Source organism: Canis lupus, chromosome 11 (assembly GCF_003254725.2).
Source record: "Canis lupus dingo isolate Sandy chromosome 11, ASM325472v2, whole genome shotgun sequence".
NCBI lineage: Eukaryota > Metazoa > Chordata > Mammalia > Carnivora > Canidae > Canis > Canis lupus.
The window spans coordinates 67,095,535-67,112,892 of NC_064253.1; the positions used below are offsets into that span (position 1 = coordinate 67,095,535).

The following is a 17,358-nucleotide window of genomic DNA, read 5'->3' on the forward strand; positions in this document are numbered from 1 at the left end:
TTTTCCCTACTGTAACCTCCCATCTGCCTATAAAAGTCATTTTGTTCAACTCCTCATAGCTCCCTCCTATCTGCTAGATGGGATGTTGCCCAATTCATGAGTCACTGAATAAAGCCATCTTTAAAATTTACTCAGTTGAATTTTTTTAACAATACTGACACATCTTTTCTTCTGATTAGAGTACATGTATTTCATATTTTGCAAAACTTAGCAAATGCAGAAACAGATAAAGAAAATAAAAGTGACCCTGTAGTAAACGTTAATAATTTGATGACTTATTCCTAGTCTATTTTCAATACACATAAACTTTGCAGCTTTCTTATGTTTTCTTAAAATTTATAATATAATTTGATAACCACCTTTTCTTATTTAGCATTAGTATTTCTTTTAAAACAGTCTTCAAGGGGAGCCTGGGCTCCCTTGAAGCCTGGGTGGCTTAATGAGTTAAGCGTCTGCCTTTGGCTCAGGTCATGATCAAGCCCCCACATCAGGCTCCCTGCTCAGCACACATGCTCTCCCTCTCTAATAAATAATCTCCAAGACAAAGATTAAATAATCCTAAAAATGCTTTTTAGTGGTTACATAAAATGCTACACTACAACTCTACCAGAATTTATCCAATGTCCTATTATTTGACATTTCTTTGGACTACTTCCAATTTTCCTCTATTATAAATAATGCTATGGTGAACACCCTGGAAACCTACATTTTTGTATGTACCTCTAATTACTTTCTTAGAATAAATTCTTAAAACTGAAATTATAGGGTGAAGAAGTGTAAAACATTTTAAGGTTTTGTCATGTTCAAATGCCCTTGAGAAATATCATACCAGTTTACAGCTCCACCAGCAGTGTGAATATGCCAGCTTTGTATCCCTGCCAACAAGAGGTGACTGTCTTTTTAAACCTTTACCAACGGAAGAGGTGCAGTAGGGAATAGGAAAATGACATGTCATTGTTGTTTTCATTTGTATTTATTGACTATAGTGAAGCAGATTTAACATTTTCTATAGATTTGTACTGGTCATTGTTTTGTTGTTTCGATGAATCGCCCACTTACATTGTTTGCTTACTGTCCTAGTCTAGTCTTCATGTTTTCCTTATTATGTTGTAAAAACCTATAATACAGTTGTTAATTTTTTTTTAAAGATTTTATTTATTTATTCATGACAGAGAGAGGCAGAGGGAGAGGGAGAGAAGCAGGCTCCATGCAGAGAGCCCGACGTGGGACTCGATCCTGGGTCTCCAGGATCACACCCTGGGCCGAAGGCGGCACCAAACCTCTGGGCCATCGAGGCTGCCCAACAGTTGTTAATTCAACCAGTACTGCCCAGTTGTATGTCATACTACAATAAAACTTCTCTCCTGATAAGCTAACTATAAGAAAAAAAGTAAGGCCAGAGGCAGGCTATTAGGACAAGTGGGAAATACTGAGAAAAAAATACCGTCTCTCCAAGGTCAGCCTAGCATCCTCCTTCAGGTTACTTCAACTTCTCCCAGTACACTCTTGTACTGGAAACAGAAGGCTGCTCGTGGACTTGCTAGAAGGCTGAGTCGATGCCCACAATCATGGGGTCTTTTCATTGGCTTATCAGTCCTTCCTCTCTGAAATTGGTATTGCAGATTTGTCTCAATTCCCCACTGACAAGGACGTCTTTTTTTAAAAAGATTGTATTTATTCATGAGAGACACGGGGCCGGGGAGGGGAGGCACAGACACAGGCAGAGGGAGAAGCAGGCTCCATACAGGGAGCCTGATATGGGACTCGATCCCAGGACTCCAGGATCACATCCTGGGCTGAAGGCAGGGGCTAAACTGCTGAGCTACCCAGGGATCCCAACAAGAATTTCTTTTAATATGTACTTACAGATCTTTTTTTTTCCTTTTTTTTTGAGTAAAGTTTTCTTAAATTATAGTTGTTAGTGCCTGTTCATTTCCCCTTCTTTTTCTTTCAGTATACACACATGCACAGCACACACACATAAACACAAACACACACTCCATGTGTTGAACCTTCTTTGCCAACCTTAATATTCATCACAATTTCTTTTGGAACATTTTGATCTCTTAAATTTATTATTTTTTAACAATTTCCTCCTGTTAACCTTCTATTTCTCTTCATGTATAATCTGCTGTTTTTATTCATTCTTGTGTTCCTTCTCATTTAGTCTTCATTTCTGAAATTTTTCTTACGTCTCTGATTCTTGTCTGAGTCATGTAACTTACTTCTGAGAATTTCCAATCTATGTTCTCATTTCATGTCTTATTTTCCTAATGTTGACAGGTGGTTGTAGTTTTTAATCTATCTATTCAGTAAGAAACATTCTCACATAACAGAGCTCTCGCTGTCTGTAGGGATACTGTTCTGTTTCTTGTTCTCTCTGTTGTTATAATTTGCCATGGAGTTGGATTCTGATAGGTTCCCACTGCTCATTTAAGGTAAAATTTGCTTTCCTGAACTTCTAGGAGGTAGGGTTCAAGGTGGTGTTCTTAACTTCATAGAGAATAAATAAATCTTAAAAAAAAAAAAAAAACTTCATAGGAGTGGGGCACCTGGCTGGCTCAGTTGGTAGAGCATGCGACTCTTGATCTCAGGGTCATGAGTTCAAGCCCCACATTGGGCATGGAGCCTACTTTAATAAAAAAAAAAAAAAAAAAGTTCACAGAAGCAAGACTACTCCAGTTCTTTCCGTCCTCCTATCAACCCCGGTACCTGCCCACAACTAGAACAGGCAAAACTCTTTTCAGTTTCAGCTTGGCTTGCCATATTTTCCATGAATATCTGGTGGCTGTTTTGGAGTTCTCCCATTCTCAGATTTACATATCCACTGCTACCCTGTCTTCTTCCATGCAAATGTGATACCACACAAGCCCTGTGGCTGTTAGTGGTTTGTCCAGAGCTGATTGTATTTTGGGATATTCGGAAAGATACTTTTTCAACTGGATTTGCTGTAAATATTATCCATAGGTTTGTCTTTTATATCTGCTCTATTTTTATATCGAGATCTGAAGAGATTCAAGAACTATGCTGCGGCTTCTTTCCCCACAAAGCCTCCTTATACAAATATCCCTTGAACAGAGAGGATCTCCTATCTTGCTACTTTATTTTTTCTTTGTAAATGCCCACATAAGACTGTATAGGTAATTTTTAAGCTGAAATGCCTCTATAATTCCCCTTTAAAAGTATAATTAACTCAGAGTTGTTGTTTTCTGATTAAAACAAAATCAAGTTACCTCACCGGGTAGGGACTGAAGTGCGTTTATTTTTATCCACATCCATTAACTCAACCGCTTTAAACTGAGTCAGAAGCCTACTGTTGAAGAATAGCTGTGCCAGAGGAAATGTAAAGTCAGAGCCTACCAGAAATTTGGCCAGGTTATGGCTTAGAGGACCAGCAATCTACTGCAAAGCTGCCAAAAGTGACAGGTTAGATTTAGAGCAGGGGTCAGCCAACATTTTCTGTACAGGGCCAAACAGTAAATATTTCAGGCTTATGGGCCATATGACATCTGCTGCAACTCTTCAACTCTCAATAATCTAACAACATCCCCAGTGACAGCATCGTGCCTAACATATAAAAAGGCACTCAATGGGATCCCTGGGTGGCGCAGCGGTTTGGCGCCTGCCTTTGGCCCAGGGCGCAATCCTGGAGACCCGGGATCGAATCCCACATCAGGCTCCCGGTGCATGGAGCCTGCTTCTCCCTCGGCCTATGTCTCTGCCTCTCTCTCTCTCTCTCTCTCTCTCTCTCTGTGTGTGACTATCATAAATAAATAAAAATTTAAAAAATAAAAAAATAAAAAGGCACTCAATACTTTCATCTTCATTCAACAAACAATTTAACGTCCCTTACCACTTGGTTCTGCTCAGGACTATTTCTGTCAGTCTCCCACTCATCTTCAGGTTCTTTTTTTTTTTTTTTTTTTTTAAGATTTTTATTTATTTACTCATGAGAGACACAGAGAGAGGGGCAGAGACACAGGCAGAGGGAGAAGCAGGCTCCATGCAGGGAGCCTGATGCGGGACTCGATTCCAGGACTCTGGGATCACACCCTGAGCTAAAGGCAGATGCTCAACCACTGAGCCACCCAGGTGTACCTCATCTTTAGGTTCCTATACAAAGACAGCAAAATGTAGAGGAAAGAGCTTTGGAGTGAGTCAGGTCAGGATTCAAATTTCAACCATGTCACTTACCACTATATGACCTTGATCATGTCCCTAAACCTCTCCAAGCCTCTAAACTGGTGGTAGACTTGCCATATTTCACAGCACTGCTGAGACAGCTAAATAAGGCAATCTTTGTAAAGCACCTAAGACTAGACGCAAAGCAGGCATTTTAGAAATATTAGTTGTTCCTTTCTGTCCTTTTATTCGACATGTCTCCATCATGATGACAGGTACAGGGGATACAGCATTAAGCATCACTGTCCAGTTGGCAAAAAGTCACTGTCAGCCTACATCTAACCTATCCAGGTAGAAGAAGTAAAAGGCAGCTCTTCCTTCTTGCCAAAACATTAGACAGTACCTACTTGGAGTGCCTCGGGCTATAAACATGAGGCAAGAGTTTGCCTGAGACCTTCCTCCACCAGCTTCCAACAAAGGGCACACTACCTAGGTGCTGGAATTAGGATCTCAGAGCTTAGAGACAAATGTACCACTGGCAATGAACTTGGCCAGACTGACTGAAGATGGACAACCTGGCATGTCACTTTTTGAAGATTGCTTATCCTTCTAACTAACCTGTTAAGGGCCAATCCTAACCTCTTCACTTACCTGTTGCTGCTGTTCCTGGGCCTTTTTTAGGCTGCTTGGGGGCTGTGTACTGGAAGAATTCATTTCCATAGCCAGCAGATGCCTGATCCGGTCCAAATAGAGAGGCCAATCTGGCACTGTTAGTAGAAAATGAAAATTACATCATATGACATATCTCAAACTTGGAATCATTATAAAACCTGCTTACCTCCAATCTTGAACAAATACCTCCTTGATTGCGTATCCCACCATTCAATAATGGAAGTGACAGCTAAGTGTCTTTGAAATCAAGATTGTATTTGTGATCTGAACATCAGCTGACTTTGCCTGTCCACAGGACTTTGGTCAAGGCATTTATTTTGGACCTCAGTTTTTGTGTATGTAAATTGAGTGATTGGTAAATTGAGCAGATGCTCTCTGTGGTCTCTTCAAAGTAAAATTCTTGCTTTTGGCAAGTCATAGTTTCTTTTTAGTTTTGTTACACTGGACTAGAACTGTACTCCAAACTTACTCCATCAAACATGGTCCTATCCTTTCACCTAACAGGCAGAATGATTCTTTACCATCCTTTGCAATCAATCTTATGCCCTAATCATTCCAATGAAACTGCTTTTAAGGTCGCCAGCAACCTTTTTGTTACTAAACACAGTTTATCAGTCCTTATCTTATTTGGCCTTCATGCCGTCTTTTTACAGTCAACTAATTTGTTCCTCTTCAAACAAACTCCTCCCTTAACTTCTGTGGGGATATTTATAGGGGTGGGAGGAGGGACTGGCCCAAGTAAGACATCAATAAATGCTAATGGGATTCCTCTCTTGTTGTCATCTCATGTCTCTGGATCCTTATATAATTCCTGGGGCTCTTCTTTCTTTGTGCAACCTTTTATTTAAAAAAAAAAAAAAAAGACTAATTGATGGGGGTGGAGGGGGGAGAGGGAGGGACAGAGGGGGTGAGTATCTTTAAGCAGACTACCTGCTGAGCAAGGAGCTTCCTCTCATGACCCATGAGATCACTGGGATCATGAACCTAAAGCCGAAATCAAGAGTCAGATACTCAATAACTGAGCTACCCAGGCACCCCTTCCCCAACCTTTCAAAGGCCCATGCCCTCACGAGTGACACTCCCCCACCCTTGGCAATCTAATTCATTTACGTTGTTATCAAGTGCTATCCAAATGCTGATAACGTTCAAATCTGTATCCCCAACCCAGAATTTGCTCCTGAGTGTCAGAAAACACATATATCCCACCAGCCACACAAATGCAACATGCCCAAACTAGAACTCCTATCTTTCAACCCCCACTGCCCCAGCAAAACCTGCTCTCTTATGTTCTCTTCTCCCAGGGAAAATACTTTTCGTATCAGGATCTCCAAGACCACCAGTGATCTGCCAGGACTCACTGGACTCAGCATATTGTTGTACTCATGGCTAAGAAGTAGTACAACAAAAGAATAACACAGCAAAATCAGCAAAGGGAAAGAAAAGGCACATGGAGGCAAAGTCTAGAGGAAATGAGGAGCAAGTTTCCAAAAGTCCTTTTCCAGTGGAGTGAAACTGACATTTACTTCCTCCACCAAAGAGTTGTAACAACATATATAAAGTATGGTCTACCAAGGAAGCTCATTAGAGACTCAGTACCCCAGGTTTTTTTTATTGGAGGTTAGTCACACAGAAACCCTCTAGCATGAACCAAAACTTCATACTCCCAGAAAGAAGGTAAGGTTCAATATAAACCACATTGTTTGTACACACAAGTTTTTTTTTTTTTTTTTTAAGATTTTATTTATTTATTCATGAGAGACAGGGAGAGAGAGAGAGACAGAGACAGAGACATAGGCAGAGAAAGAAGCAGGCTCCATCAGGGAGCCCAATGTGGGACTTGACCCCAGGACTCCAGGATCACACCCTGGGCCGAAGGCAGACGCTCAACTGCTGAGCACCCAGGCGTCCTTGTACACACAGTTTAGGCAGAGAGAGCCACTCGTCATTTATGGAAAGCTTTGTATCAGTGTAAGGAACTGTTTACCAATCAAGTTCCCATACGCCAGCCAAGTGCCAACCTTGTAAACAGAACTTTCTAAAAAATGATGTTGTCATGTCTCCTGTGTTAACTCTTTTCTGCGAACATCCACAACCAAAACTGAAATCTGGGGAACATCCTTGGCTCCCTCCCCCTCCGGGTACTCCTAACCAATCCCTGAGTCCATTTGATTTTACTTAATATCTTCTTGAACCCATCCATTTCTCCCCATCCTCACTGCCACTTCGTAGCTCAGGTCACCATCATTATTTGTCTAACTTGAATTATTCTGACAAACTCCTGACATCTCCCTGTCCTGGTCTTGCCTGCTTACTTACCCTTTTCCCCCACTGCATCAACAGTGATCTTTCTAAAAACCAAATTCGATCAAGTCTCTTTGCTCCTTAAAACCCTCAATAACACCTCAATACTACCAAAATAAAAATCTGAACTCGAGACAGCTATACAAAGCCCTTCAAGACCTTACCTCTCCATACTTCCCAAGCTTCCTAACTGACCATTTCTCATCTTCAACTGTGTGCTACACAGAACTTATAGTTTCTCAAATAAAGCAAGATCTTTCTAATCTCCTGCCTCTGGATATGCTGTTTCCTCTGCCTGAAACATTCTTCCTGTTTCTTTTCTCCCCTGGAAGATCCCCCTAATCTCAAAGTCTAGATAAATGATCTTCTTAGGGGCTCCCACAGGAGTCTACTTCATTCATTCAAGAAGTATGTATCCAAAAAAAAAAAAAAAGAAGTATGTATCCAATGCTGTGCTAAACGCTGAATATACATTAGTGAGCAAAGCTGGGTTCTATATTCAAGGAACTTATATACTCTAACACAGAAATTAAGCATTACATAATAAATAATTTCAAACTGTAATATAAGATATATATAACAGGTAGCTGTTGTATGGAATTATATTCCATATAGATTAATAAAAGTTATTCAATCAGTTATTATATAACATGATAATTAACTATTATAATTACTATTTGACTATATTTTGCTGAGGGTCTGGTACAGGCTCAGTAAATGAACTCAAAGTCTAGTCTGGCTCTGAGCTCCTCTTCTCCAAAGGCATCTTTGGTTTAGGTAATATAAATATTAAAGGGAGCCTGTCTGTCTCAGTCAGTAAAGCATGGCGACTCTTGATCTCAGGGGTATGAGTTCGAGCCCCACGATGGACATAGGGATTACTTTAAAAAACAAAACAAAACAACACCTTAAAAAAAACCCTCACAACTTTTGGAGGCCTTTCCCCCAATAATTTTAATGTAGAATACATACTAACATTTTGCAAAATAAATTTAATATAATTTGAAACTATCATCCTATTTTCTCAAGGTAGTGTACTATGAGTTTCCTTTCAGTTTCTTGTAAATGGGGTCAACAATGCCTCCTTTATTATTTTTTTTTTTTAGGTTTTATTTATTTATTCGTGAGAGACACAGAGAAGCAGGGAGGCAGAGACACAGGCAGAGGGAGAAGCAGGCTCCCTGCAGGGAAGCCTGGTGGGGGACTCCATCCCAGGACCCAGGGATCATGCTCTGTGCCAAAGGCAGACCCTCAACTACTGAGCCACCAGGCATCCCAATAATGCCTCCTTTCAAGGACTAAGTGGTTAAGTGAGACTGCAAGAGCAGAGAGAGCAGTGCTGGCCTAAATAACTCATCAACAAATTCTAATAAAATTAAGTGGAGACCATGATTTCTCCTTTAACAGAGGCAATCTGGTAAGATTCTCTAAAAGAATAATGCCTTTAACACAGTGAAAAATGTACAAAACTTAAGATCAAAACTAGATCAAACTAAGATCCTAACTAGGTTAAGATATAATAGCTTATGCACAGATAAATAAGAAATAAATATCCTTGTTAGCTTCAGTATGGATATGGATATTGGATTTGCTGTTTTCATTTTGTTGCTATATTCTTTTCAAGGGAAAGACAAAAGGGTCATATGTAAACTATGTTTCCATAGATGCTCTAAAGGCCAACCAATTGATGACTGCAAAATCAATCTAAAAGCCAGATCGACCCAATGATTTTTCAGATCCATTCTATTTTCTATTAATTTTCTAAAATGAACTCTATATAGATTTAGGGGCATAAGTTTCTCATAAATTATTTTTTCCACTTCTAAAGGATTCTCAAATGTACATACTTCTCTATGATAGCAAGAATGGGCTTGCTAACTCTGGACTTGAGTCTCTATGTTTATAATTCACAGTAAAAGTCATTACACCACTAATTACATTTTTAAAATAAACATTAGCCAATGCATTTAGTTGCCAAAGTCATTACATAACCTTAGCTTTATACTCCTTTTCTTTTCTCATCAAAAACAGTAACACAGGACGCCTGGGGGGCTCAGTTGGTTAAGCTCAGGTCTTGATCCCAGGGTCCCTGCTTGGAAAGAGGCCCGCTTCTCCCTCTCCCCCTGCTTGTGCGTTCTCTCTCTCTCTCTCTCTCTCTCTGTCAAATAAATAAATAAATAATCTTTTAAAAAAAGACAAAAAAAACCAGTAACACATAACAGTTATAGTGTATTAATTCTATTTTTTAAAACAACAACTTTGTTGCTATTTATTTTATAAAATATGGCATCAAATATCTACTTCTACAATAATAATAATGGGCACATGACAGTCTAGTAGAAATCTGCTTGCTGGATTTTTTTTTAATTTTTATTTATTTATTCATAAGAGACACAGAGAGAGAGGCAGAGACACAGGCAGAGGGAGAAGCAGGCCTCTTGCAAGGAGCCTGATGTGGGACTCAATCCCAGATCCTGGGTTAATGCCTTGAGCCAAAGGCAGATGCTCAACTGCTGAGCCACCCAGGCATCCCTGCTTACCTCTCTTTTACTTTTTAGCTGTATGACCCTAAGCAACTTACCTCTCTGACTCTTAACTTTCCATGTGCAATATGGATATAATAGTAAAAACTACCTAATACACTAGTGAGGAAAAGTAAATATGATAATGCATATTTATTAGTATGGTACCTGACACAAAGTACACACTATGTGTTGTATACATATGTGCACATATCCAATGTTGCTTGAACTCATACCCCTGTAAGGGAGAAAGCATGATCAATCAATGCACAAATTGACCACAACTATGAAATGCTATTAGCTGAAATAAAGTACCATACACTTAGCAGACATTCACATATTTCTTCACTTCAAAGTCATGATGGTAGGAAAAGAGTTAAGAAAAAGCAAAATCAAAAAACAAGCAAGCCTTCTGATTATCACTTTTAGGTTAAACATGGATTTGAAGAGGCTTAGAAACTTGGAACACAGATTATCAATTACCTCAACAGCTATCTCAGGCACTAATACTCTCACTTCTCCTAGGCTTGACTATCCTAAATGGAATCAAGTCAAAATACTTGAAAATTAAGAAGTATATTTACAGCAAGTTACAGTTATAAGAGGAAGTGGAAAGCAGCTGCAATACCTACTGTCATATGTTCTACTTCCTCAGGAAAAAACAAAGAAGGAATAGCTGAATCAGAGACCGTTGATGAATCTTTCAGTATTCTCAATCTTATTTTTTTTTTAAGATTTTATTTATTTATTCATGAGACACACAGAGAGAGGCAGAGACATAGGCAGAGGGAGAAGCAGGCTCCTCACAGGGATCCCCAAGTGGGACTCGATCCCAGATCCCAGGATCATGACCTGAGCCGAAGGCAGACGCTCAACCTGCACTACCCAGGCGTCCCCTCTATCTTAAAATTTGATTTGGTTTCTCTGGTTATTACTGGGAACAAAAATAAGTGATCAGTACCACTTTGTTTACTAAGCCTTTTATCATTCAATTAGCTGCTGTGTATGTTTAGGGGCACAGTTTAATGCCTAGAACTAAAAGATTTCATGTCTTTGATGGGCCTGCTCAGAAAAGCCACATTAACTGAGCCACCAAGAACTATCTCAGGCCAGGAATCTGGAAAAGAACACAGGACTGGTGTTATTGACCCTGTCATTTTCAATCAGTAGCAGACTGCTTGTTGCATAAAAGTTGGGAGCTTTAACATTCATTTATAGGCTTCTCCGAAATATTTTTACCTAGTGAACAAAGTGAACTTAAAGAATCTCTTACAGGGTGCCTGGGTGGCTCAGTTGGCTAAGCAGCTGCCTTCAGGTCAGGTCACGATCTCAGGGTCCTGGGATCAAGCCCCACATGCGGTCAGTAGGGAGCCTGCTTCTCTTTCTCCCTCTCCCCTCACTCATGCTCTGTCTCTCTCTCTCAAATAAATATATAAAATCTTTAAAAAAAAAAAAAAAAGATTGTTAAAGTATCTCTTATAAAGTTCCAAAAGGCACAGCCATATACAAAACAAATTGATATGAAAAAAATATTAATTCAAAAGGCTTTTTCCCCCCTTTAAAAGATATATTCTTAGTAATTTTTTATCCACTTTATCCTTGGTTTGGGAGATGTTTGTTAAAGTCTTCTTTATTAATGTGCCTATTTATCCTTTTATATCCTGTAGTTTCACTTTATGAAAGTTAATGCCTTACTATGAGAAGCCCTCAGCTTGCACAGTTCCTACACGTAACATCTTCAGTTAACATGTTTTAATTAGGGGCACCTGGGTGGCTCAGTGGTTGAGCATCTGCCTTTGGCTCAGGTCATGATCCTGGGGTCCTGAGATAGAGTCCTGCATCAGGGTCCCCAGAGGGAGCCTGCTTCTGCTTCTGCCTATGTCTCTGCCTCTCTGTGTGTCTCTCATGAATAAATAAGTCTTTAAAAAAAAAAACCAAAACATGTTTTAATTAAACTAACACTAGTTTAACACAGTTCAAATTTAACTTATAATGGTATATTAACTGTTAGTGCATAAAGTGCAAACTCTGCAGCTAGTTCTTCAGTCTACAAATCACTACATAACAGATACCCCTCATGAACAGTGAACAATTTTATCACTTTTTTCAGTCTTTTGGTGATTGGACACTGCACACCTGTTTTTCAATTCAGAGACAGAGAGCAAAGGGTGCGCTTGGTGCCGTCTTGTCTCCCAGTGATAAACCCATATGACATTTTACAAAAACAGATATTCAAAAGACAGAATTGGCCAACAAAGATAAAAGTACAGCACAGAAACTAATGTGATAATGCTGGAAGTGAAATTTAGGTCATAGTATAAATGAAGTTATAGAAGAAATGGTAAACTGTGGAACTGTTAACGTCACTGCTGTTTGAGAGGCTAAATGTGCAGTTAGAAGAACCTAATGAGGGAAAACATCAATATATATATAAGTGGTTATGATGAATGTCCCAGAAGAAATGACATACCAAAAAACTTCACATTAAAGGAACTCTTGGAAGTATTTTACAACATTGAAAACACAAAGGATAAAATGTCAGAAGCTGATCCAAACTTAGAAATATGACAATTTCCCAAGGCATAGAAGAAATCCCCACTCCTTATCATAAGTTGTACACACACACACACACACACACACAAAATAAGCTGTACACACAGAGGTAAGCACTCTTGATTTTTTCCTTGATAAGTTTTTTTTTTTAAGATTTTATTTTTATTCATTTGAGAGAGAGACTGTTCGCACATGAAGTGGGTGGGGGGCGGCAGAGGTAGACAGAGAAGCAGACTCCCCACTGAGCAGTAAGCCTGATGCAGGACTCAATCCCAGGACCCAGAAAAAATGACCTGAGTGGAAGGCAGGTACTTAACTGACTGAGCCACCCAGGCGCCCCTCTTTATAAATTTTTGAAAACAGAAAACACTAAATCTTAAGGAATCAACAGTTTGTCTCAACCAAAATTTTTAAAAGACCATGAAACAACTGTAATCTTTCCCACTGATTATCAAGCTTACTTTGTAGTTTCAGCTTGCATGGCCATATTTGCAGTAACTCACTACCTTACAAAGCAAATTTGTATTTGGTTCCAATTTCTCTACATCCTTACCACCACACTGTCTTTTTGATAAACAGCCATTCTAGTGGGTGTGAAGTGGTATCTTTTTGCGGACTTGATTTGCCTTTCTGTAATAACCAATGATGTTGAACATCTTCTTATGTACTTACTGGCAATTTGTACATCATCTTCTTTGGAGAAATAGCTCTTTTGCTTATTTTATTTACTTTTTTTTAGATTTTATTTATTTATTCATGAGAGACCGAGAGAGAGGCAGAGACAGAGGCAGAGGGAGAAGCAGGCTCCCTGCGGGGAATCCCACGCGGGACTCGATCCCAGAACCCTGGGATTCCGCCCTGGGCAGAAGGCAGGCACTCAACCGCTGAGCCACCCAGGTGTCCTTCTTTTGCTTATTTTAAATTCGGTTCATCTCTTTATTTTTCACCTGAATCTATTTGCTAGCTCATCAGATTTAAAAAAAAAAAAATAGGTGAGTTAAGCCTCAATCAAAAAGGTGACTACACAGACAACAGCAGCAGGCTGGACTATGTGGAAATTTTAGTGACTGTTTCGGGTGGAAATAGGGAAAAAGGAACCAAAGCAGAGTCTAAAAATAACTGAGCAACTGAAAGAACTCAAAGTGGAACTCAGTCGGTGTGGACCACCTAAAGTGAAAGCGGGGTGGCACAACGTGGTGAGGGTGAAAAAAGGACGTAAGGGTGGGTAATATACCGCCAGTCACAGTTTAAGTCAAAAGATCGTATTCAAGACCAAAAGAGGGCCGTGTCATTACGGCCACTATTGTATCAACTCTTCAACAGGACTAGAAGCAACTTGAGAGGAGAGTAGGCACAGCAGCTTAACCATTTTTGTGACCTCTCAGCGGTAAGATGAGGAGTGTATGTTGGGGTTTCGGTCATCCTTCTGTACATTCTTAAATGTGTTAAAAAAAAAAAATGTCCGGGGATCCCTGGGTGGCGCAGCGGTTTGGCGCCTGCCTTTGGCTCAGGGCGCGATCCTGGAGACCCGGGATCGAGTCCCACGTCGGGCTCCCGGTGCATGGAGCCTGCTTCTTCCTCTGCCTGTGCCTGTGTCTCTGCCTCTCTCTCTCTGTGACTATCATAAATAAATTAATTTAAAAAAAAAACAAAAAAACATGTCCAAAGAAAAGGCTCTGAAATATCAGGATTGGCAGCTCACTTTCAAAGGGATCAAGCTGCCTTAGTAACGCAACGCGAGGGAAAAGGCTAACCTGATTATGGGAAGAGACAAACCCCTGTGGGTTGGAGAGCTGTGCCCCAGGCTGGTTTGTGTTAGGGCGGGGAGGGGGGGGGGGCAGCGGTCTCTTGCAGGGCTTCTAAGCTTTGGAGGACAACTTCACAGCTGTCACTCACTCAACAGGCACTTCCGGAGCACACACGATGCGCTGTGCTGAGCGCCAGGCAGAGATGAGCAGCAGCAGGAGTCCCTGTTCTGCCAGGGTTCATAACCTAGTAAGGACAGGGGGGTTATTCACTAGCCTAGCTGTAGGAATAAGGAGGAAAAGAAGCGAGGCATCGTGCCTGGGTCTGTGGGAGAAGGGAAAGCGCCCAAAGGGGACATCCGGGCTGGGCCCTAAAGGATGCTGGAGCTGACCCACAAGGGCCAGGGAACTCTCAGGTGTCACTGCCTTGTCCACGGGGAAGAGAAAGTCTCCTACGAGCCCCCAGCTGACTCCTATAAGCCCTGAGCCAGATGCTCTCACAGGACAAACTCAACCACAAAGCAAAAGGCGAACCTCAGGGCCCTCCTGAGGGACGAGGGACATGCCAGGTCCAGCACCGAGGGGCCCCGACACAGCACAGTTTGGAGACCTGCGGGGCTCCGGAACGTGGCGGGGGGTCCGGACCCGGAAGTCGGGGAGAAGTCTGACACCAGAGCGACCCCTCCAGCCACCTGCCCAGTTCCCTTAAGCTACGCCCCCTGTCCCAAGCTTCTCGGTCACTCACCCGCCGCTCGGCGACAGGAAGTCGGTGTCGTCCTCGTCTCCCCCACCGAACATCGCGGTGCCTTTCTCCCAGCCGCAGGGCGCGAGGGGCGGGGGACGGAGGTGGGAGGTGGAGGGGGAAGTAAGAGTGTTTTCGGGGCTTGTGCTGTCGTGAAATGCCGCGGCGGCGTGCTGCTTTCCGGCAGGACGAACTCTCGCACGGTTGTTCCGCGGGGAGGGGTCTAGGCGCGGGAGAAGGTGGGGAGGGGGGGTGCGGAAGGCAAATGGGAGGGCCTCGCGAGCACGCGCGCCCGTGACGTCAGGCTCCTGCAGCCTGCGGAGGCGGTGAAACCCGCGGGATCTCCGAAATCCCGCGCAGGGATTGGCCGACGCGGCAGGGGGCGGGGCAGGGGCGGGGCGGGGGCGGGAATCCGCGGCCTCGGTGGCGGTCGTGGACACGTAGAGCCCGGCAGAGGTGGAGGGGGCTTCCGAAGAGTCGTGGAGGTGGTGACGGGTTGAGGTTCTAAGAGGGCGGCGCCGGCGGCGGGAGTCGATCTGGAAGGTAAGCACCCCCAGCCCGCTCCCGCCTCCGGCTGGGGCACGGTCCTCTCCCCGCCGGACCAGGACCCTCCATGCGGCTCCGCTCTGCTTTGCGAAAGGAGACAGGGCCTGGGGCTGGCGGTCCGGAGAACTGATCTTTTCGGCTGGCCCCCTGCAGTGACAGAGCTAGGGGTGACCTTGGGGTTGGGTGTCCGGTGCCTCACTTTCCCCGTCTATGAAACGGGCCTGTCGTCCCTTCCGCTTGTCCCCCGTGGCCGACCTCGCTGTTTATTCAGCGGGCTCTTTGTCCAGGGCTCCTATGTGCCGGCTGGCCAAGAAGCTTTTAGACCTCAGAGGTCATCGGACTGAAATCCCAGCCTCCTCCTCATAGCCCCAGAACTTGCAATAGGGGACACGAAGTAATAAGCACTTGGATGACTAGTCCGAGGTCGCACGGAGTAAAGGGCAGACTGGCGCTGGATCCCTGGTCTCTTGAATCGGGACCGACTGGGGGAATGAGAACCTCATCGACCCTTAAGCACAGTTCGCCCTTACAGAGTGGTTACCGCTCGACTGTGGCATGGGTCTGGAGAGAATTCCCCTCCTTGTGCAGGTGGGGTACCGAAGAGCTGGGATGTTCCGGGAGTGAGTGATGGAAAGGACGAGACTTCAGCAGTGGAAATCCCCAGTCCCAATCTTGGTCTGGATTTTGCTGTCTTCTTGCCACACACCTAAGTCAACATCAGTTGTTGGGGACTTCTCCGTCTCCACTTTCCACCCTCTCTGTATCCTATAGAAAGTGTTTCTTTGGTAAGCTGATAGGATTCTGGAAACAATCTCAGGGTAAGCCTGGTTTAGCCAAGGTTTACCCTCTATCTGGATGAGCAGGTACTGTATCACTGTCGCATCCGTTTCCGTAGATCTCAACGGGGTTCTTTCACCCAAGGCTTCTCCAGATCAGATTAGTACAACAGGTGGCCCTTACCGGGATGTTTTACTCTGTTCACTTGAAATTAAAGTGAGATGATTGGTAGTGATTCACTTCCTAGAGAACTTCACACCTCTCGGCACTTCCCTTGTCCTGCTTTCCAGTATAGTTTACTTCTTTCTGTGTGCTCCTACTAAACTGTAAGCTCCTCAAGGACGGAGACTGTTTTATTCCTTGATGTCACCTGTGTCACAGAGCGCTGTGCCTTGGTAATAGTGGGTTCTTACCCTTTGTTAGACTGCGTAATGGAATTCATCCTTATGCCCATTCCTTAATTCATGCTCTTAGGAATTTTTTCAAGTGTGATCCCCAGAGCCCAGCAGTGGCTCTTGCCTTCCAGAAAGATAAAAATGCTGTGCTAGCTGGGAACTCTCAGGGTTGCTTCATCTCTTTTGTTAGCTGAAGATTGTTTTACTATCGTTTAAAGCTCTAGGGGACGGGAAAGGAGGATAGAATAGTTAGAATGTGTAACTCCGATTTTTATTGGTAGAGTATTCCTCCATTAAACTGAGGGACAGGGCTGTTATCTGCTTCCTGTGTCCATTTTACAGATTACGATGGTTAAAGCAATGAAGGCTGACAGTGAAAACAGTGATGCAACTGGAGGCTAAGCAATAGAACTGAAACTCTTTGCAGCACCTCTGTTTACGATATGAACTTGGCTACCTCTCAAGAAAGGAAAATAAACTGCCTAAGTGACATCACTCTTTCTAACCCTTTCCCCAGTACTGGTCTTCGTTACTCCAGCACTGAAACATCTGAATAGTGCTTTTAAACACATGCTAAAAGATCACTTGAGTACTTATCTTGAATTCTTGAGTTCGGGATATTTTCATTCAGGGTATTTAAGTAGCCTTTTTAGATAGGTAGGCATGTAAAATCTGGATCAGCGTTTTGGCAATCGAGATACCAGAGATCTGCATGCCCAGGTCACCATTGTGGGAACACAGCCCTTAGTTCCGAGAAAGGGGAAGATGGTGGTGAGGTTTCCTCAGTCTTTCAGGATTTGAATTGCAGGATTACATTGCAATTCAATGTAATCAAGGTACATTGAAGAGCCACTGTTGGGGCCCATGGCTGGCTCAGTTGCTTAAATGTCTGACTCTTGATTTCAGCTCAGGTCATGAGATCGACCCCACATTAGGCTCCATGCTCAGTGGAGGAGATTCTGCTTGAGATTCCCTCTCTCACT

General features: G+C 42.8%; 2 protein-coding genes across 8 annotated transcripts in view; one reads left to right on the forward strand and one right to left on the reverse strand.

Annotated features, from left to right (window-relative positions):
* The window catches only part of FKBP15 (FKBP prolyl isomerase family member 15), a 56,107-nt gene extending 41,268 nt beyond the window's left edge, over window positions 1–14,839 (reverse strand). The window contains exons 1-3 of one of the 7 annotated variants that reach the window (XM_049091924.1): window positions 14,661–14,839; window positions 5,725–5,778; window positions 4,774–4,889 (exon numbers count right to left, since the gene is read on the reverse strand). In XM_049091924.1, coding sequence (XP_048947881.1) covers window positions 4,774–4,889; window positions 5,725–5,778; window positions 14,661–14,713 — 223 coding nt within the window. In that variant the 5' untranslated portion in view covers window positions 14,714–14,839. Of the gene's footprint in view, window positions 1–1,444; window positions 1,605–4,773; window positions 4,890–5,724; window positions 5,779–14,660 lie in introns of those variants that run through there. The other 6 variants (XM_049091923.1, XM_049091922.1, XM_035696756.2 and 3 more) reach the window with 6 other exon arrangements.
* Window positions 14,815–17,358, forward strand: part of SLC31A1 (solute carrier family 31 member 1) — a 38,842-nt gene continuing 36,298 nt past the window's right edge. The window contains exons 1-2 of the mRNA XM_025432142.3: window positions 14,815–14,896; window positions 15,148–15,200. Of these exons, the coding sequence (XP_025287927.1) occupies window positions 14,815–14,896; window positions 15,148–15,200 (135 nt within the window). The remainder of the gene's footprint in view (window positions 14,897–15,147; window positions 15,201–17,358) is intronic.